Below are 23,198 nucleotides of genomic sequence, written 5' to 3' on the forward strand. Positions count from 1 at the left end.
AACATCAACCTTTATATTTCAGTTACGTCTCCAGGTTTTGCTCCTCGGGTGTTTTCCTGTCTGATGTGGATCTAATGGAAACAGTTTCTCTGCACTTTTCTTGCCGACATAAAACTGCCATAGTTCTCCTTCAGGGCTTCGAGGATCAGGTGAAACAGGGTCAATGAAGCAGTTGCAACAGAGCAGGGAAATTTATTTTCTGTTTAAAAGTGCCTTTACAGTATCCCATGAGGTATACAACTTTGATGAGATGAGACAAGTGAGGCTGTCACTGACTGATTGAAAGGTTTTGTGTGGAGGACATGATCGCTGTATGGAGTTACACATACACTTAGTGAACACACGATTTCAGAATCTCAATTTCATGGCACAACCTAATGAGAACAGACAAAACGAAGACAATGAATCCAAAATCAATGTTTTTCATGATAAAATCCTGTTATTCAAAGGTAAGGATTTCATTCACAGTTGTGGTCCTATTTTGCATTTTCTCACGTTCCAACAATCACAACGGTGTGTGGCACCAAAACTATCCCTCAGCCCCTCAAAAGCCTGAAGCACAAACGTCTAAACAACCAAATAAAACATCCCTGGTGAGCTTCTCCACTCTCTAAAACACGCCTTTCTACATATTGCTTTTTTTTGGATGCATTTGTGCAAAAAAATCTCATTGACAATTAACATTAACCAAAAAGTAAACCCATACACACGTGGGACATCACTAACTGAGAGGTTTCGTGTAAGGAGTGATATTGCACTGCTTTATATCAACCGCAGGGTGTTGCGCTGTTGCCGGACAGCTGTCAGTACACCCATGATACAGGCACCCACTGCGGGGTGGAGGTGGCACGCTCCATGGCCTCCTCCACGCCTTTTACACTTTCATCCACGTCGTTGTTGACGAGAACCACGTCAAAGAAGTGTCCATATGTGGCCAGAATGGCGTCCGACTCTTTCTGGATCATCTGCAGGTTTTCCGTCTAGGAGACAGAGACACAGAGGATTAGCAGCTGGAAGCTGATGGAGTTTGGTGTTTGAGGATATTTGAGCATATTCAGATAAAGGTAGAGCACCTGGGGAGCCGTGTTGGTCGGAGCGATGAACACCACAAGAGGCGCAAAATCAGCAGTCCGCAAGACTTTCAGGGTCTGCGATGAAATGTGACAAAGAAGAATTTGTGTTAGATCGATAAACTCCACGGAAACAGCTTCTACAAAAATGTGTTTTTTATGATGAGAATATAGAAGGTTTGAGGCATTGATTTTGGATTGGCCATCATCATGTTGCTTGTGGGTGGATGTCCAGGGATGACAATGACACACGAAGCACACAAAGCACACACAGAAGTGTCAACATACAGTATGAGCATGTGAGTGTTGTTGAAAACTGGTGAACCTTCAAACTAAAATGTTTCCTTTTGTCTGATATTTCTAGAAAAACCTAGAAATACCAACCTGTGGTTCAATGTCCAGCACAGCAATCTTTCCCTGCTCGTGGATCTTCTGGATGGTCTCGATTTTGGTGCCAAACATATTTCCCTGGAAGCTGCCGTACTCCAGTAGCTCATTCCCAGAGATGCACTTGGTCATGGCGTCATTGGAGATGAAATAATATTCCTGTCCGTTCTCCTCGTCCTTGCGCTGGGGTCTGGTGGTGTCTGTAAGTTTTAAAAGATTTAGCCCAAGGACATTTTGGCAAAGCTGCTGCTGCTCTGGAAAGAAGAAGATGAAGCGTGTGGTTCTACTTACGTGGTGCGGGGTAGGAAAATTTCTCTGGGTATTTGGTCAGCAGTGCGCTTTTGATGTGGCGCCTTCCTACGCCAGGGGCACCTAAAGAGAGCAGAAATTATATTTCCAAGTACGTTTTAATCAAACATTAACCTTCGTGTCCGGATGAAACTACCTTTAAATTATTAGAGGTGGTATTAGAGCTCGATATGTTTGAACGATTTGTAACAATTACACTTAAATACATGAAATACAAAGAGAACATGTGGATCAGTGTGGATGATCAGAAGTTTCTTACTATTCATTAATGTATTTGATTCCAGTAAGAAATCATGTAACGGAGCTAGGACGCTTACCAATGAGCACAAGTGTTTTCCTCTTAAAAGCCGGGAGCTGAACAACCTCCTCATAAGAAATCACATCCAGCTGGTCAAAAACTGCAAAAGAATTTTAATTTCAGAAAAAAAACACAATACAGCACAACTGAGAGGAAGTTCAGGGACTCCAGAGGTTCACTCACTGGAGCTGTGTTTGGCCAGGTACTTGTCTTTGCACTTCTTCTTCTTTCCGAACGGGCTGCAGGACTGACTGCCCTCTCTGGCCTTGCTTTTACTTGCCACCCTCCTGCAGCGGAAACAGAGATTTGGGTTAAGCTGGGAACAGTTTGCTCACGTCTGACATGTGATGTTGATGCTTCGGGGTTAATCATCAGATAGTGTGACGGAGCTGTTTACCATTCTTGGAGCTCTGGGGAGGGTATCAGTCCAGCGAAGTCAGCGGCGTTGCTCTCCACTCTGCCCTGCCACCAGTTGGGATCCTGCTTGTTGATGATCTGAATGATGTCACCGGTCTGAAACTTCAGACCTGCCTCTTTGCATGGGATGAGGTCATCCTTGGTGGGGTCATAGTCAAACTGGGCCCTCATGTACATCTGCAGGTTAAGAGCACATGTGCTGAGTTTGAAAGTGAGGAAGGAGCTACTAACGTCTGCAGTGTGTATGTTGTGTTTGGATCTGGACTTCACTGATGACGTGTCGTCCTCACCACTGTGGGCAATAATGTCCCATCTGTAGCTCAGCTGTAAACACTGTCTCTGATATTCATGTGTTTGTTGCTGCTGAGCACAAACTTTCATCTAACGGATTCACTTTGAAACTCAAGGACGACATCTACAGCTTCTCTCTATAAATATATCTCCCTCTCTCTCTCTATAAAGACATTTTCTCCAGTTCTCATTTCATCCGTTCTAAGAAGTTTGCGTACTGCTGTGTCAGAAGTTTGTGTGGCTGTGACTGTGCTGCACAAGTACATGGCTGAAACACTGACTATATACTTCAGTCTGAAAGCTTGAACTGAAATACTGAGCATTTTGTTTTTCTTTAATGTTTACGCCACTGAAAATGAGGAACATCTTGATTACATGTTTGAAACCCCAACATTCCTCTCATGTGTAGTAACTGCTTACTGACAATCACAGCGTCTGCTGAACAAAATATCATTGTAAACGTACATGGATCATCAGATACTGGGCTTCAAAGACCCACAGGACCTGTACAGCATCCTCCAAAATAAATTTTCATAGTGGAAATTCAAACACATATATTCGGATTCTACAAATGTTAATTGGGAAATTCACCCTTCGACAGAATACACGAGTTCATGCTCTGATCTTGGACAGCAAAAATTGTAAAAATGAGCAATTTTTCTCCCAGTGAAATCTAATTGTGCTGCCGACTAATTTGGTGTTTTATTAAAGTTAACCTGTTGAGCAGTTGCAGGAAGTATTGTGTACTCATCCCCCGCATCAGACCACCAACTCCCCCAGGGGTTTGTAAGCTACCTTCCCAGAGAGAGATGAGCTCGTGTACACATCCTGAATAAACTGCCAAAGATCACAGCAGGATCATGGGTAAATTCTCCGCAGGGTAAATCATTACTAGTGTTAGTAGAGTTCATGAACATCTGTGGTTTCCCCCGAGTCTCTCCAGCGGTCGTTCTACACAGACTGAATTAATGCACCCACTATGTACTAACAGAGGGTGCACTGGAGCGGTCTGGGTCACCAAAAGTAATGTTCTGTGAGCATTAAAGTAATAACTAAACCTACGTATTAATGGACTACAAGCTTTTAGGTCGGCTGCCATCACTGGCCACAGCAAAGACAGAACTTAATGCAGCGATAAACTGAATTAAAGCAACATCACTAAAGTCATTATATTAGTTTCTATGTGGCCACTGTTTAAAGCTCCTTTAATTCATGTTTACTATACTGTTTCATTTATTACATACCAATGTACAGCATGCTGGTAAATCAATAGCAGTTGATAAGCCATTAAACATGTTGATGTCACCGGAGGCTCATGACTGGCTGCTGGAGACAGTGATGAGTTGTGGCCAGCAGATGGCAGAATGAAACACACTACCAAAGTGTTTCTTGTCCAACTAGCAAAACTAAAGTGAGTGATGTTTTTAAAATTTAAAACTAATGTCATAGTCACCTGGGTTGTTCATTGACTAACAGAAGATTCACCTAATGAAGAACAAAATGCTTTTAAAAAAGTAGGTAAGAAAAGACGGATAGAAAAGAAATCAAAGCCATCAAGACACCGTCCGGCCTGAGTGGAAAGCGAACGCACCACGAGACCAGAGCTAAGTGCATTTTCATGTGATTACCTCACAGGCTTGGGATCGACTCTGCAGATTGGGGATGATCTTCATTGTGACTACTCCATTGGTTTCTTTCTGTATGTAAAGATGAGAAATAAACATTAGCATTAACTTTAGTCCCAAAATCGTTGTTTTGTTAAGAAAGTAAGTTGAAGTTAGAAGGTGTGGACTTACCAGAATCTTTTGTAGCTGGTCTACAGTTTGGTTTGTTACACTCTTCCCATTGATTTCTGCTATTTCATCCCCTTCGTGTAAAGACCCTGGAGAGAAGAGGAAACCACAACAAGTGAAGACACTCCAAATGTGCTCCTCTGTGTTGCAGCTCGCTCTCTGTATTTGCAGTTATTATGGTTCTAATATGTACCAGCAACTAATGAAGTCATATTTATTCTCCTGAGAGATCAAGTAAACAAGAGAACCCCGGATCAAAGTGACAACTACAGCACAAATAGATTTCTACCCCCTAACCCTTACAGATTATTAGTGACTATAATCCGAAACCTCATCTCACATGTCTGTATGTTATATATGTTAGTGTCAGTTTACAGCTCAGTTGGCATGTGCCCTGAGATATATAAATGATCTGTTGACTGAAGTACACGTGAGACATTTCATTGATCATCTTATCATACACTGATCACTGATCAGGACATGACGTACACACAGATGCCAAGACAGATTCACTGATACTGGGACAAACTCCTGACCTTTTGGGTGAAGAACTTTGTTTCTAACACACAGCAGTTCAGCTCACTCCACACCAACACTCAAAACAGATCAATATGTGATTAATTACCTTGTCTATGGATCATGCCCCCGTGCAATATCCTGGCCACAGTGCACCTTTGCTTGTCGTTGAGCTTCAGAGTGACGCCCTGCAGGAGAACACACAGACAATGAGGAGGAATCAGCAACACAAATGCGGACATATATAAAGTGTGTGTGTGTGTGTGTGTGTGTGTGTGTGTTTACCATTGGCTCTGAAGCATTCTTTTCAAACGCTACTTCTCTCATCTTGGTCATCTCTGTGCCGTTCATGTGTTTAGCACTGCCATTGGTGTAGACCTCAGCTCCCTTGTTCTCATAGGTTTGCATAGCTGCCTGTTGAAAAGAAGAAAAAAAGATAGTTTATTGTTTTATCAAAATGAATTCAACTTTTCTCAAGATGGAAAACCATGCAATTAACGTCAGAACATTGTTCTGAAGAATTACAGCCAGTCGATCGGGGCAGACCGGATCATTATCACACTGGTATTTCCAATAACTGCAGTGAGCGCTCTCTGCTCATGTGTGCCAACAGCTATGTTTCATTTGCAGTTTCAACATATGTTCAAGGTTGAAAATTAACCCAGTGTTATAACACTTCATTAACCTCATTCAGCGATCTGGTCCACCAGGTTCATGTGGTCATGGATACCACCAGTCTTGTCAGGTCAAAGAAAAGCTTTAATGTAAGGAAACTGAGCCTTCTGGGAAAATCTTCTAAATTCATCAAAGTTTGAAAATCAAAGAAAAGTCCAGAGGTTGGTTTTGTGGATTCATACTGAAGCTTTTACACCTAAATGAAACTAAAGAAGAGTCTAAAAGCCGGAAATCCACAGTGTCAACAAAGGTGGTCTCCAGTCCAGATCAGCGCCAGTGGTCCTCTGTAGGATCATATACTGAACATGTAGCAGCACAAGTTCACATGTCCTACAGTGACTCGTGGGACTTTCTGTGGACAGACCTCGTGTGTGTAAAAGAGAAGTGGACGCACAGTATCAAAAGGTTTAGGAACTGGTCACATGATTAGCCTGCATCAGCACAAAAATCTCTGTATGAAATTGACACATCAGCGCTGCTTCAGCAAAAAATAATATTATCTGTGTTCCAGCATCAGCACTACAATAAACCAATAAATATCATTATCGCCCTCCTCCACCTCCACCTCCACCTGTAACCTCAGCTCTATGATACTGCCCATAACAGCAGTTTGGTAAGATCATCACCATAACTGTGCTTATAAACCTGTGGCTCAATAACCGTCCTCCGCCTATCATGATGATTACATAAAGGTGCTCAGTAGCTGTTGAAGACCGTCTAGTGAAGAACTTTCCTATTTTTGTATTCATACAGATGGTGAGTCAAGACAAGCCTGAACGTGGGAGAGAGAGAGCCTGCTGCTTTGCTGAGCACGATACTTATCTACCAGCTCTTGTGCCATTATGTGTCAGGACTGTTCCAGGAGGGAGGTTTTGGACGAGGTCCCATGGCGAGCAGATGAAATTACATCCTCAGAGGAAAGGAATCCGTACAGCAATGTTCCCACACAAAAAATAAAAAATCACCACGTACACACAGGAAACATCACACACTGATTTTTATCTCTGAAATCAAAAGCTGGTTTTATTTGTTGCTTCTATTCTAAGAGGAAACCATTTCAGTTGAGAGCTGCTCCAAAGACAACAGGAAATGAAATTCATGGATACGAATAATGTCTGTAATCTTATGACTCCTGTAAATGAATGTGATGAGCCACAGAACTGTGTAAAAGAACCAAAAATTGGATCATCTGGGTGATCACATAATGACTCTTTTATGTGTGTGAAGCCGTTCTGGGCAGGAGTAACTGATAAACCTGTACTCACAGATATTGGGTAACATTAATGCTGACGACTGAGCAGGAAGGAAAGTGACAAAGGTCAAATCTCACGGTTAAATATGACCCTTTTACATTTGTGTGATTAGATTTGCATCAGCACTAAAAAGGCCTCGTTAATTAAATGCGTCTGATCATGATTCTGACAATGGGCCCATCACTCACACGGCCAGAGTGTAAAGAGATAAACACATAATTAAAAGGCGTTCGTCTGTTTGTCACAATGTGTTCCAATCACTGTTGACAGTCGACACATGCTACTAGAAGCGGGGCCAGGAAACCCTTTCAGAAACCTGAATACCAGTTCTGGGCGTGGAGAAGCAACAGGATAAACAAACAGCTGGTTGAAAGGCAAAATGCATTCAGGAAAGAGCAGAGCACTTCCTGCTCTGGACATTGGCTCTTTGCTTTATTTGCAGTAGATTCAGGAGATCAGACAGAGTGATTCATTCCCACTGCTCTGCCTGCTTTTGGACATTTAGCTCCATGATCTAATTTCACCGATTGCGTTATGATGCAGTCTGTCTCTGGCTTTCCAATCCTTTGCCGCTCAAGTCAAGAAATATTAATTATTAATCCCTTCCTGTAGGATTAAGGGTGGATCTCCTATTGATCTTGTGAGGCAGCACAAAAGGAGATCAATATTTGACCTATATAGGACTCTGAGAGAAACAGTGTGGATTCAGATCCTATTACAAAAACTCAAACTGTAACAGCTTCTTTTAACAGAAGCTGAAGCCGAAATAAAAAGTGGGACATTCAGACCTCTGTGTCCTGCCAGATCTCCCTCGCCTGAAGCCGAACTTGTCTGAACCTGTTTGGGTTTTAATATTCACTTCAGGTCTGAGGCAGTGACAGCAGAGGAGTGCGGCTAGAATAACATGTCACGTAGCTGTTCTTGGGTTTAAATGCTACGCAGAGGGAAAGACGTGCATGGGTGACTGTGTATGTAGGGCTGGTGCACAGTTCTTAAGTCTGAGGTATTTGGAGTGGTCTCCAGAGGATCAGAGCAGGCTTAGTCACTTCACTCACTTTAACCAAACAAAAGATGAGGAATCCATGAGATACTGTAAATCACCCATGATAGACATTATACACACCAGCACCCACTGTGAGGTAATGGACTACGTGACCTCTCTTAAAGACAGTGATTTCACAAATCAGCAGCCAGCAGAAGAACACGCTGTAAGACTAAAAAACTGCTGATATCAGGAGAGGAGTTTCCTCCCTTCACCATTTCCCTCAGTAGCTGTTTGCTGACTTTACAAATTCACAGAAGAAGTTCAGCACTAAGATTTCCCTCGGTATCACTGGCTGCCAAATGCCGGCCCAGAGGTCGTCGAGGATTTAAACTATCACCCTGCCTGTCCCGTTAAAGTTTACACTGCTTTAAAGTTTGTGGTCGCACTGTGAGGTGTTTCCCTCCAGAGGTTTTACAACAAATCCGGCCTCAGTGTGAAAACAAGTATGAACCACTGATGTAGTAAACAACACGTCTGGCCTCCACTCACTCCTCAGCAGCAGCTCCAGCCTGAGCTGCAGGCAGAATTACACAGCCCTGACATGAACTGTGTTTACCATCCTCTCTGCCTTCTTTTATATTGCATAACTCTGACCTAGAAAAAGGCCTATTGATGTTACTGCCACATGTGAACGTGATTATTATGGGATTAACACAATTAATAGAATTTGTATGACTCCACTGTCCTGTTACATGTTGACCTCCCGTCACGTGATACAGCTTCAGGTCACTTCAGTCAGTCATATGATTTCCATAGGCAGCTTTTTTTGTGGGGGGGGAATGAAGAAGTGAAATTGCCAATGCAATGTCTACTGACTCCAGCTCAGGCTGAGGGAGCAGCACTGAGCGGCGCAGGTTTCAACACACAGCTGCTGCTTGGAGAAGGAAGGTCTGCATGTTCAGGTCTTTGTCTGATCGATCAACACATTCAGCTGCTGCGAGCAGTTTAACGGAGACAGAACAGGCTCCATTTTTAGAGATCTAGTCGATGAACAAACAATCGGTCATGTGTCCCATCTCTGCTTCCCGGAAGCAAACATGTGCACCAAAAATGTGGGGGTTCAACAAACACACAACAGAGGTAAAAACAGCTGCATACCTTGTCAGACTTTGGTTTGTTTTGAAGGAGCTGCTCCAGGTACAGATCGGAGAGGGCTGTCCGGACGCTGTTGACAGACTCCAGTATGACAGCAGGTTCGTTTTTATTGGATTTTAACGTCATCTTTCCCTGTTAGCTAGAAAAAAAAAAACCCTGTGAACCCGACGTGCCCCCGCTCAAGGTCCGCAAGAGGCTGGCCGAAGAAAAACTGCTGCGGGAGAGGAAACTGCTGATAAGGAGCCAGATGACGAGATAAGTCACTGTGCGAGGTAAAAGTCCAAGGTTTTGATCCTCAGCAGGTGAGGTACACGGGATCTGTGCGGCGGGGACACCGCTGACAAAGCAAGTAAACATGTAACTGACTGCTGCTCGGAGGGGCAGGCTCATGCTGCGTTCACGTACCCTCTGTGGGCTCCAAAATCTCAGCATTCAAGTTGCACTCAAGTTGTTTACATTACCACACAAGGAGTTTTTTTTGTCCACGCGTGAAATAAAACACGATAGAACCATGTGGCAGATGTGTGTTTTTAATCTCTCATGGCTTTAACCTCAGTTCCTTACAGGCTACTTATGCTAGCTGCTCCAGTGCCGTGTTTACAGCTGAGCAGACTCACTTATGTACATGTCTATTTAACAATTTTTAACAGTTAGCTGCAGTCTAAGAAAGAGTGGAAGTAAATCACATCACTGTTTGGCTTTGGTGTATCGTACTCTTGTTAATCCACATTTTCTCTATTTTTAATGTATGTCTGCAACATTCTCTTCTTTCTGTTTGATTTCATAATTTTGCGCCAGCTAAAGAAAGTTTTTTACTCATCTAATTTTCACAGACAAGAAATAATGGAAACAGAATAATTATAGATAACGATTTCCCAACTATGAAACATCACTAAAATCATTATTAAAAGCGCTGCTATGTTGTTTGACCCTTATTTATATATATAAATCACATTCTGATGAGCAATCCACTTTTATATTTTTCATGTTAAGTTATCCATAGACAACTGACACACTTCCATGTTTCCGACAGTTCCTGAAGGCAGCATTACCGCAGAGTTCTCAGCAGGGCTGCACCGTCAGGCTACAAGGAAGCAAAATAACGGAGTCATACAGCAGCTCACTAAAGATGTCCGTTACTAACAATGCGCTCAGCTGCAGTGTGGGTGTCTGAGTGCTATTTTTATCAGGAACTCAACCATCACCAATGACAGAACTCCAATAACATGATTTATTTACACTGGGACAAATGGTGGAGTGAAACTGATGCCAACAAGAGAGTCCCTATAACAATAACTTAACACATACATGACTGTGCAGGTTATGCATTAAAAAAAACAACCTTTTATTTTAAATTGAATACATTGCTACGTGTGTAAATGTTTTCAAAATGAATGTTTTCCTAAATGTAAACTCCAGATTAAATATTCATGTTCCTCCCAAGCTGCACTTTTGGCCCCTGAAATAATGTGAGGGAGCGAGAGAGAGAGATTGTTCAGAGCCAGAATAACCCTCGTCATCATGATGATCTATGTTTGACATCTTTACTGTATAAATCACTCAGTGTCTGTATAACCTAATTTTTATATGGATGACAACTTCACAATAAATCAGAGTTTCCTCAGAGAGGTGAGAACAATCACTGAAGAATGATCCTTCCTTGTTGTTAGACACATTTATACTGTTTGGATGCTCTATCATGTTTTATATATGATGTGCTTTCTTTTACTGAACGTCATGAACTGTGTTGGAGACTCCAGCATTCAGTAGCTTACACTGAACAAACAGCTGAGTCCTACTGATCTGCATTATGAAACACTGACACCAAAATAGACTGGTAATCTGGGGAGAGGGGAAAAGGTATTCAGCTAGGTCATGAGCGTTAGCGTCTAGATAAGCTGCCGGTTTCCAGAGGAGACTCCAGAGGGAGCCAGTGTGCATGTTTGAATCTGAGCTTCTGCTCTGCTGCTCATGCAAACAGCCACCAGATCCAAGAAGCCGTCTTTCCCTCTACAGCCACTCCTCTGGAAAATACACCTGACTTGACTTGAGTGATGAATGTACATGTCATTTAGCTGCCACAGTAGGAAAGTATTTTATGCTGCAGCACACACATTGTCACAGTTTGATCTGATTTACTCTCTCATTCAGTGGCGGTTCTAGCTTGTATGGTGCCCAAAATTATGTAACAACGGTCGATGGAAACCAAAATCATCAACCCATTTAGTAAAGAATTGAAATCACAGGGTGATCCAACCTGCATGAATTTCTTCATGGCATCTCATAATGTGACTCAGTAGTGTGTATGGCCCCGTGTGCCTGTATGCACTCCCGACAGCGTCTGGTGTCCTGGGGGAGCTCCTGGACAGTCTGTGGCGGTACTTGGCGGTGTCAGAAGCACTGGTACATAAGGTCCCATAGGTGCACAATTGGATTTAGGTCAGGTGACCGTGAGGGCCAGTCAATGGCATCAATGCCTCCGACATCCAGGAACTGCCTACACACTCTGGCCACATGAGGCTGGGCGTTGTCCTGCACCAGGAGGAGAGCAGGGCCCACTGCACCAGCATCAAGTCTCAGACCACTGAACTTATTCAGCGCCGCAGCCGACATGAACATTTGTTCACAGGGAGGCAGAATGTGGTCAAGAGTGGATGGGAGTAAGTAACTTAATTTTGCTATGTCTGATGTTTTGCAGGAGCTTAAGTATCCACCAGCTGGGTCAGGAGGTGACTGTGGTGACGTAATCGCAGCCTCCTGGGTCTGGTTTTATTTGATGGATGAGGCCTTAGGTCAGAAGGCATCCATTACTCCCCCAGTGCTGATGGCCTCACTTTTACTGGAGGAATCAACACCCTCCACCAGTGCTGCTGAGTCCTTCGCGCCAAGCACTCCTGCTCTTCCTGCCCCAACTGTTTCAGTTCCTCCTGTCCCAACCAGTTCATTCATTTATGATTCATTCAGCAATTGGTTGGCTAGTTAATAGTTATTGGGACAGATGTATTTGTTTAATATTTAATGTTGTCAATACTGTAAATATGTGATTTGATATACACTGTTAATCATAAAGTTGGAATAAAATATTCTTTTCCTTTTTCCATTAAATGATTGTGACAATGTGATTTATTTCATTTCACCTGGGTAATTGGAACACATAATGTAATCATTGCACCGGGTCAAAAGTGATTACTGATGCATTTAAATAGGAATAAACAGAGGATTGTGTCTGAAAACAAAATTATTACAACTTTATGGGCGACAGTATATAAGAAAATGTTTATTAATTATATATTTATATTTCTTAGGAACCTTTTGTAATTTAAACATGCTATTCAACTGTTGAGTTTGAATTCTGTGTTTTTCATAAACCATTTTGAAAGATATAATAAAAAAACATAAACTGGATATTACTGGGTTATTACTGCAACAGCAGAACAACAACACAACTATATATTTTGTTTTTTCCCCCACATGTACCCTGTGTATCACAGTATGTTACACGTAATCATGCTCTTGCAGCACGTTGTGCCTCTGCTCGGGAGCTGAAAATGAGTCGACATCCGTGTCCGAGGTGTTTACGTTACTACATCTGTGTGCGGAGTTTTGCAGTGTGTCTGAAAATATCTCTGTTAAAGTTCTTAAATATTCTGATAATATTCCTGTTCTGATCTGCTAAAATATTAGTGAAAATATTCTTGTAGCAAAAATCATAACTTTTAAAAACTAAATAAATGATAAATACAGCCAAAATGCCCGTCATGTTAGTTAGCTTAGCTTAGTTTAGCTACAGTACCCTCGTTGGAAATTGTGGAAATTTGGAAATTCACATGGAGAAATCGAAGCGAATGGACGAGTTTCGTGAAGTTTGATTTTTAGCTCAGTTTTTGTTGTTTTATTATTTTGTTATATACACGCACACACACACACACCTGCGTGATGTGCCTCAGGTTCAATCCCACGCCTCCCGGTTGAAGGTCGGCGTCCTTCTTCTCTGGACCAGCTTCAGTGCTGAGCAACTCTCAGACTGTAACTCTGACTCACCTGCAGCAGGTGTGCGTCAGCTGACAGAGGAGGACACCTGGGGCCTCATGTACCAAAGCCTTGCATAGAATTCACACTGAAACATGGCGTACGCTGGAAAGATGCATACGCACCAAAACATTCACATGTATGAAACTGTGCACAGACAATTATTTTTCTTGAATTTTATTCATGTTCTCTTGATTGAAATGAGTCAGAATATTGATAGTAGTATTTTGTTTATTTACATCCATGCTCTGTTTTCAATCAATTCTCACATGGAATAAAACAACACAAGACCATGAGACTCCAAGTCTTTTCCAACTTTATGCGGAAGTTAATGACCCACACAGACAAGATAGATAGATGAAAAAGACACACAGGTGGTGGTGTGGTGTTTTACTCATGTGACTAACTTTACTAATTGCATTAGTTCTGCACAGAGATAGATGTGTGGTATTTGATAGATCCCCCCTCCCCCTCTCCATCTACCACCTCCTCTGAGAGTGAGAGAGGAGAAAAAACTCCTGTTGTTTAGTTTGTCTCCACTAATACTCATCATGAGATGACACCTGTCAAGATCTGTGTGTCTCTCAAACAGGTCCCTGAGGGAAACCCCGTGGTCACCTGCTGCACCTGTGCAACACCTGCTCTGCAGCTTACAGGTGAACTGGTTTAACCTCTACTGCGTTGTTTCTTTTATAATCTACCTGTGCTAAAGCACAACTTTAACGTCCCAGGGGCATCTTAGCACACCGATCATTTCTCTTCGCTATCTTAAGAAACCAACAGTGGCCTCTGAGCGCTCTGAAGTCAGTTTGCTCTTCACATGTGATCTGCATCACTGCATCACATCTCTGTTCCTGCTGCCACAGGCACAACCTTCTTCACCTGATATTACTGGTTAAAACTGCTGGAGGCGTGCTGACGTCCGCACCCATGATATTTTCTTTAACAAGAAGAGATTGAATTTTGATATAAGAGCAAAGAAATAGATTTTTCTTTTTGTATATATTGTTAAAGAGGAGCACTATATGGCTAAAAAGGCATTTTTCATTTCTGCTGGATTCTTAATAGTTCTAAATGATAAAGTGGTCAAAATATACAGGAGGATGCATGATGAGCCTTTAAATAGAAAAAAAAGTTTAATCATTAAATATGTATTGTAGGAATTTTCAAACAGAAGGAAGAAAACGAAGGAAGGACAAAGGGAAGAGTTCAGGTGAAGAGTTTGAGGTTGAGGTGTTTCTTCATATAAAAAATATAATGTGACAACATAACCTGTGATGGGATAACTTGTCTAAAGATTTTTCATTTGTCCACAAGAATTTATTGTTTAATATAGAAAATGACTGTGATGTTCTGAGACCAAGGAACTGAGGTGAAAGTAAAAAGTGTGACAAGATGTGACAGAGTGAGAGAAACCCTCCACACAGCAGGGTTTCGGGCAGGTTTTATTAAGTTAAATTCATGGTTTAACGTATAAGTAAGTCAATCCAAAAATAACTTGTCCATCTAAACATCTGTTTATCGGTTGGCAAACGATGTTGGCAATTGACAGATCTCGTGAGAGTATGACACAGACAGAGGCAGGTCTCCAATAAAGTTAATTTTCTCTTTATCTGTTGATCTGAAAAATGTCATTTTGATGTCAGAATGTTCTGAAGACGTTTGGCTCGTAAAAACTAGGTCCAATGTTTATTTCGGGGACATATGGAGCGAAAGAATCTGTGATAACCTGTGATCTCGTTCACTTCGCCCATCGGAATGAATACTCTCAGACCTGCTACCGGTTTCCTAAAAGGCCGGGGAGGTAAAGAAACTTACGTCAACCAGATACAGGAAATAAACAGAAATGAAGCGTCTCGGTTTCTCTGCTGTCTGTCCATAGTATTTAGTGACGTCATAGACATGACCATCCATAGGTTTGTTGTAAACATCCGGGTACTGACGTAAAGGTAAATATGACGTGGTCAAACCACTACACCAGTGTGATGACTCGCAGCGTCTGGCTCTGTGCAGCAATAAACCAAATCACAGCAGAAACTATGAAGAGTTTAATTATTAATCTCGGATCTTTATGCTCAAACATTTGATGAGTTTCAGGCTCGTGTGACAGTGAAGCCTCGAGGAAAGGACGCACTACTTTTCCTCCGGGGGGGGGGCTCGACTCTGCGGCTGCTCGGTGAATCGGGGTTCATTTTGACCAAAAACTGTTTGTACTCGCGATGTTTGGCGCTTTAAAGAGGAGTCTGCGGAGACACAGACATGTCCAGCTGCTGTCTGGTCTCAGGGACACACAGACACCGTGGAGACACCACACGCAGGCCCGCGCCTGTGCGGGGACCCCTGCAACCCTGCGCCTTCAGGACGACTGTCTGGGTGAGTTCACTGACAGTCTTTTCACCCAGTTTATAAGAGCTTCTGAGGCAAACTCTGTGTCAATTAAACAAACAACCCTCCACGTGAAATTACTGTAGTGCTCAACTACCGGGGGACGTCGATTCATTTGAACTACGTGTGGCTGCGGGACCACTGCCGCTCCGCCGCCTCATACAACTCCAAAACTAACCAGAGGAACCTGGACACCGGGAGTATAGACCTCTCCATCCGCCCTGACAGCAGCACAGTGGAAGATGGTCACCTCGTCCTCACATGTAAGTCACCAACAAGTCCAAAGAAGAGCTGCTCAGGTGGTCTGCGAAGCATTAAGCCCTGCACCTGTCTGCACCATTACTGCATTAGACCATAAAGAAACAATCGCACTGTTACGACACAGTTATAAAGTATTTAGAAAAGGCTGGGTTACAACGGGGTTAAGTCAGAGATTAAAATAATTAATTGATAATGCAAACAATTATTATTATTACAGCTTATCTTGTTCTCATGTGGTGCATATTCTCAAATAAATTGTGTGTATTTAGCGACACATTTTTACATTTAACAAATCATTTATTACAACCCTTTATTAATATCTGTATTTGTCTATTTATTTTATGTTACTACAGCATTTATGATAAACTGCATCTTACCTCTGACAGGAGTTAACACACAGGGACGTCAGAGGAGGTTAAAGTCTCAGGCTGAAATGCAGTTTCTGAGGAAAGAAGTATTTTCAGATGTTACAATCAAAGGTCAGAAGCTCATTTGTGGATATATATGATATTTACATACAGTCAGATGTGATGTATTTGAATAGATATTCTCAGCTCAGTCAGCTGTTCAAATACACAAACTGTGTTACAACAAATTCATTATGAAATGTGACATTTCTTATTATTGCATCAGTCATACACAGAAATAATGCATATCCACTGAGCAGCATTTACACCATGTAACCTGAGGTTAAGAGTCAATAATTTAGTGTAAGTCAACCAATCATTTGCATCTAGGAATCGTGTCTAGGAGATATCTCATCTGTCTGTCTGTATAACAAACCAACATGTAATTAATCTGATTTTTAACATTCACTTCCATCTCAGCACAGAACAGACAGTGTAGCTGTGAATGACTCCAACACTTTAGCATATAATCATTACACAGGACAGGTGAAGCTCTCCACACAGACACAGGTGAGGTGGACTTTTCCCTCTGCCATGATCCGATTTTATTGTTTAAAGATTCACTCTGTTGTGAGATAATCCTCAGGGTGTTGGCAAGAAATGAAATAAGACTCTGGACTGTTTCAGTTGTAAACCATAAAAAGATTTTCACATGTAAAAGCAGCAGCTTTGTGTAACCTACTTTATATCAACCTTAATCAGCAATCAGTGAATTACAATATCTTCAAGAGACATTCAAAGAAAACCGTTAGCCACCGATGGACACATAAAAAGATGAGACTGAAAAATACAATATGTAATAAAACTGAGAACATGATTCCACATTTTATATTCTTATAATAACAGTGTTATTTGCAAGTTGACGTGTAGAGTATTTCATTTTTTGTATAATTAATTAGTTAGCCTCCACTGAAAATACAGGGTCCAAAGTGCAACCCTAATACAACCAAAGTGAGTGCACCTTTGATTTCCAGTTAACACTAACTGCATGAACATGTTGTGTTTAATTCAACATGAGTCATGGCTCCACATGGTGAAGAACTGTCTGAGCAGGTAAGAAGAATGTGAGACTTTAGAAACATGAGAGAGGGAACAAGTGCACCAGCAGCTGAAGAACATGAAAACACAGCTGCAGCAGTGGTTAGGCGGTTTAGGAGGAGCCATTCCTCCACTAACCAATAACTGAGGGCACAGTGGCCATCCTTGAAAATTATGACATGCACAATTCACTCCTTACATCTGCATTGAAAAACAGACAGTAAGTGCATGTGACCTGGCACAAGGATCATCTATAGAGACTCCTGTCGACCTTTATGGATGTTGTTCAAGAATGAAACCACTGCTCACCAAACAGAAAGACTTTGTGAAAGAACATGAAGAGAAGCCTGATGAATGTCGGCAGCACATTCTGTCGTCAGATGAAACTGAAATGAATGTTTGGATCAGATGGGGTCCAGTGTGTTTGGTGCTGTAGAAAGCTGACCTGTGAACATGGAGGTGTGCTGATGGGGGGGCGGCATGAGTGCAGAGGGTGAAGGGCAGATGACATTTACAGATGGGACTATGAATGCAGTTTTGTTTTTGCAGATATTAAATGAAAAGAATTTTCCATCATGACAATGATACAAACACACTGCACAAATCACACAAGAGATTTTAAAGAAGGAAAAAAACTATGATCTGTGTCCCCTGACCTGAGTCCAGGATGATGTTCAGGGGGCCACGTTTCCTGAGAGGTTAGGGCCCGGGGGCCGCACATTACCCTGAGCTGTTCTCATTATGTCTGTTCACTTGACACAACATGTCCTCACATTCTCAAAACTTTTATTGTGCCACATTGTAAAAGAAGGGTTAGGGTTAGCTGCGATATTAACAAACGTAAACTCATGGTTTTCTACAACACGTCATGTCAGCTGACTGGCTTATCATGCGGTTTTATTCTGACATCTCTGACATCACAGCTTTTTTTTTCAAAGAGAATGAAGAAGTTCAAGATGAACTGAACTTGTCTGATTTATCTGATGCCACATAAACACAAATTGTGGTTGAAAGTTTGGAACATTTTGATGACAGACACTGTGACTGTTCACCCAGACAGCTGCTGCATCATTAGAGCCTCTCTGTGGTTTAGAGGATTTATTGTGGCAAAAATATCAGTATTTCACATGATTTCTTTTCTTTCTTTCTTTTTAACTTTATTTATTTGTAATTAAACAATTGATCGGCGGGCCGGTCAGACTTGATTGACGGGCCAGAGTTGGCCTGTGGGCCTAGAGTTGAACGGGCCTGTTCAGAACATTTCTCCACAGATTTGTGCAGGACTGGTATCGTCCATATCCAGGAGGATCGAGTTCTTATTATTTATACTACTTTTGTTACAACTGTTTTTTTTTAATATGGACCCTTTAATTATAGTTTAATTAGTCAAAGCTTCATTTTTGGGGCTTTTTAAAACAAATCAAATTGTATTAAATGGGCAGGATTTGCAGCTACTTCACATTTTAGTGATATAGACCAGGGATGTTACTTTTGTTATATACTGTATTACTGTGATGCATCAAAGCTTTCAGTAGCTGGACACAAGGAAAACTCAAATTCTTTCTCGTGCTAAAGCTGGCAGGTTCTCCTCTCACATGATCCCATGTGCTGCACAGAATGCAGCACCTCTCCCTCCTCTTAATCCCCCAGGTGGAGCAGACCTCCGAGCCACCGAGACGTTCCCCTGAGAGGCCCCAGCACTCAGAGCTGAACTAGCTTAACCAGCACAAAGCCCTGAAGAGCTGGAGCCATCTCTGAGTCTGTCTCCATGAGCAGGAAAAAAAAAGCCTTGTGGGATTTAGTCGCCTGTTTTTGAGTAAGAGGAATAAATGCTCCCGGAGCAGCCAGGTGTGGAAAAGGAAGCAGGTGCTGCACTTGTGAGAAAGACACTGGCTTCATGTGCACCCACCCAAACACTTCCCCTGCTCTGTTACAACACAGTTTTAACCTCTGTGACCCCTCAACCCGCCGTTGGTCAGCCCTGGCATGAGCAGGAAGATAATTATAGGCTGGAGCTTTTTTAAAATGAAGAGCAGAACATGGAGAGGAGAGTAACATCACCACCAGCTTTTAATACCACATCAGTCCATTCAGAGTCCGTGCCACTCAGGGCTCCTACAGACTGACTGATGCCTCCCTCTGTGCTCAAGCACAAAAGATGGATTGTCACAGTGTTTTTATGTACACGCAAGACACAAGAGTGGCAGTGTGGCTTACGCAAACTGACAAATGGACCCGTCAGCCCCAAGACAGCTGATGATGCACAAGCTCCTGCAGGCCTGCTGTCAGTTCTGCTTCTCCCTGTTAGCAGCAAGTATTCAAGGTCAGCTGAGTCTGTGTGGATGTCCTGTTCATGAGCACTGGCCCTCTTACTCTTGGTTTAGTAAACGCTCAGTCTGGAAGCTGCCAGGGGCACCGTGGACACTCAGATCACTGCCCCATGTGCATGGAAAGAGTTAATGAGTTGTTCTGCAGTCCTTTATAACATGATGCACCATTTGGGTTTCTGTTCATGCACAAAGTGGCAACGTTACATAATTGAGTTAAAACATTACAAAACTGGGGCCAGCTGCACAAAACACCTTAAGTTTTGTACTTAAGTCTGACATTTAAGGTTTAATTTCTCCTTAGCTGAGGGAGTTACTTAAGGGTGTTGCACAGAGTCTCTTCCTTAGCTAAGGAAAAAAGTTAAATCATTTACAGCAGTGAAAGAGATTTTACAGCAGTAAAATTCTACTGTTTCCATGGAGACTGTTTTGCTGGCATTAGCTTGTGATGCCTGTTATCACTTGTAGGTAGCAGGTAATATGTAGCTCACTGTTATCTCTTGATGGGAACTTCACAGTGTTCAGAAGATAAGAGCATTTGAACTCTGTCAACACACAGCTGACCAGACTATAACTATAACTATAACTGACCAGACTATAACTATAACTATAACTATAACTGACCAGACTATAACTATAACTGACCAGAAAGATCCTGTGACATGAACTGTAGAGCTCGTTAAGCTGTGGAAAGTAGAGTGATGCTCCCGTAGACTGTCAGACAGATTATAAACTGACAGCTGTCAAACCTGTGATGTAGAATCACTTCCTCATTGTTAATGGTGTCCATTAGTTTCTCCCACTCTTCTTGAGACGTGTTCATTTTCTTCATTTATGTTGCAGGTAAGATGGAGTCAGAGGTACCTTTAGTTTTTTTCCTTACTTTGGCTGCTAAGGTCTTTTGTGCAATAATTCAACCGACTTTAAGTGATTCCTTAAGTATACGACTAAGACAAGGAGAAAACCTTAAATACTTCAGTGAACATTTTAAGGAAACCTTAACTCAGACTTTAAGGAAAATTTTAAGTTGTTTTGTGCAACTGGCCCCTGGTCTCAGTTCAGCTAAACGCCGTCATTTCACTTGTAATTCAGCAGCTGGATGACAGAGTGAAGTGGCTGTGGGGAATCCTAGTGCTTAACAGGGTTGCTCGGGGCCCGGAACCAAGATGCACACACTCCTCAAATGTCCTATCATTCAGGTTATTTCAACAAATCTGCAGTTAATAAAATTAGTAAAGAAATATTTGGCAAACAGCGAAGCCTGGAGTCCTTGTGCCCCTGGTGGTCGGGGGCTCCAAAGCAGTTATTAATCCAGCCTTGCTTGATGACGCTGTCAATAATCAATATTTTAGATGTGGTTTGATAATATTGAACAAAAATAAAATTAGCATTTTGACATTTTGACTCACACTGTGATGCCTCCATGTATGATTTAACATTTTATAAATAAAACTACTGAAGATTGGTCAAAATCAGGTTCCATTAACCGTACCTAATAAGTCTTTTCCATGTGTGTATCCCAGGGCCTGGTGGTCATGTGTCAAAGTACAGCCTCAGCTGGTTGGCTGAGAACAGCTACGAGGGAAAGCAGCAGAGCACCATCCAGCCTCGCATCCTGTGGAACTCAGACATCTATCAAAAGGCGAACGTACCATCGGCCCAATGGGACACGTTCATGAGCTGCGATGACGAACTGAAGAAGTTTCTTCAGAACTATCTTCTGTATGGAATCGCTTTTGTGGATGGTGTCCCTGCTACAGTGGAGGCCACAGAGGCAGTCACCCAGAGAGTCAGTCTTATCAGGTGTGAAGTGCTGCTTTTGTCTCTGCTACATTCAAAACGCACTTATACATCCACTTGTTCTTAATCCACTTGTGTTTTGTGTGTTACACAAGGGAGACCACATATGGAAGAATGTGGTGCTTCACTTCAGACTTCTCCAGAGGAGACACAGCCTACAGTCAGCTGGCTCTGGATCGTCACACTGACACCTCCTACTTTCAGGAGCCGTGTGGGTAAGTGCAGGAGGGACGGACTGAAACAGCCTCTAGGTCGGAGGAGGTGGAAGGAATTTTGTTTGTGAAGCAGTGAAATAACATTTGAAAAAAAGTTTTTCTGTCAAACTTTTCAGTAGCTTTAAAAAACATTTATTTTTACTTGATGTGTCTGCTTGTTCTTGCAGGATACAGGTTTTCCACTGTCTGAAGCACGAGGGAACTGGAGGAAGGACGCTGCTCGTGGATGGGTTCTACGCTGCAGAAAAATTACGTCAGCAGTCTCCTGAAAACTTTGAGCTGCTCACCCGTGTGCCCATCAGGCACGAGTACATAGAAAAAACTGACAACCATCGGAACCACATGAACGGCATCGGGCCGGTGCTGAACGTCTATCCCTGGAACAACGAAGTTTACCTGATCCGGTACGTCTGTCCTTCAAAGTGACGTCATTATACCCATGTTTGTGCAGCAGTCACTTATCAGATGTAGATTTACATGTTCAGTGTTCGTCTTAAAATATGATCTAATTAGCTTCACTGTTAAACATAAAACATGCTTTTTCATTTGGCTTTATTTTCATTAAGTCCATCATTTCTCTTATCCACTGTTTTGTATACATTGGTAGCAAATGTGTTTCACCGTCACATATTATATTTTTACCTTTCCTTACCTCTAGTGGTCTTGGCCGTAGATAATATATGGTGTGGAACAATTTTACCTTTGAGCTTCATACGTCATTACAACATTTACTTATTTATTACTTTCCTGATTAAAATATAAAAAATGTCCATATTAAAAGTTGGTTGAGAAACTTTATAGTTACTCAGTTGTTAGAAAATTACTTTCTTGCAATTTAAAGTTTTTTTTAAAGGAATATTCAGTAATTTTGATGTTTTTAACTTCAAATCAAAAAAAAAAAGATTTTCTTTTTATCTTTTTTTTAAACAGATACAACAACTACGACCGATCAGTGATAAACACAATCCCCCATGATGCTGTTCAGCGATGGTATGTGGCCCATCGAGAGCTGACAACAGAACTGAGGCGACCGGAGAACGAGCTCTGGGTGAAACTGACTCCAGGGAAAGTAAGAACGTTACACTTATTAAAGGGAGTGTCGCTAAGTGATTCAGAACGCATCATCCAGAAAACAATTCTGTCAGACACAGACAATACATTTACAGATTTAGGATTATGGAAAGTAAAGATAGAGCTGTAAGTGGAACTCAGTGTAATCTAAGGATTATACCCTCTCTTTTCTCAATAAGGTGATTTTCATAGACAACTGGCGCGTCATGCACGGGAGGGATTCGTTCACCGGCTTGAGGCAACTGTGTGGATGTTATCTGACCAGAGACGACATCCTCAGCGCCGCACGCTGTGTCGGTCTGCAGGCCTGAACCTGCACACGGAGCCTGCTTCACTTCTGTGCCTTATTAGTTTTCTTATAATGTAGGTTTACTTAAATTTACTGATTGAACGTCTTTTTCAATCTCAACAACAAAAGTCTAATTCCTTCAGAATATTGATAGTAAACTAATGTTTGTAGGTTTTGTATCATTTTAGAGTTTTACCTACAATTAGAGAATGTGAATGTCTCCTGAA

The 23,198-nt window shown here is 42.0% G+C and overlaps 2 protein-coding genes across 2 annotated transcripts; one reads left to right on the forward strand and one right to left on the reverse strand.

Moving 5' to 3' along the window:
- Window positions 1-176: 176 nt before the first annotated feature.
- mpp1 (membrane palmitoylated protein 1) lies at window positions 177-9,287 on the reverse strand. Its single transcript, XM_022745808.1, has 12 exons — window positions 9,153-9,287; window positions 5,367-5,495; window positions 5,191-5,269; window positions 4,569-4,654; window positions 4,401-4,469; window positions 2,462-2,658; window positions 2,248-2,351; window positions 2,084-2,164; window positions 1,749-1,829; window positions 1,455-1,657; window positions 1,074-1,148; window positions 177-980 (listed from the first exon to the last, which is right to left on the reverse strand). Exons 1-12 carry the CDS (start codon window positions 9,273-9,275, stop codon window positions 804-806), a joined length of 1,404 nt encoding a protein of 467 aa, XP_022601529.1. The 5' UTR covers window positions 9,276-9,287; the 3' UTR covers window positions 177-803.
- Window positions 9,288-15,397: 6,110 nt separating this feature from the next.
- Window positions 15,398-23,198, forward strand: tmlhe (trimethyllysine hydroxylase, epsilon). The gene is made up of 7 exons (XM_022746086.1): window positions 15,398-15,551; window positions 15,650-15,826; window positions 21,120-21,399; window positions 21,492-21,611; window positions 21,779-22,015; window positions 22,542-22,680; window positions 22,862-23,198. The coding sequence occupies exons 1-7, from the start codon at window positions 15,398-15,400 to the stop codon at window positions 22,991-22,993; spliced, it is 1,239 nt and encodes a 412-aa protein (XP_022601807.1). The 3' UTR covers window positions 22,994-23,198.

The sequence above is a fragment of the Seriola dumerili genome, unplaced genomic scaffold, assembly GCF_002260705.1.
Source record: "Seriola dumerili isolate Sdu_G_001 unplaced genomic scaffold, Sdu_1.0 BDQW01000091.1, whole genome shotgun sequence".
Lineage (NCBI taxonomy): Eukaryota > Metazoa > Chordata > Actinopteri > Carangiformes > Carangidae > Seriola > Seriola dumerili.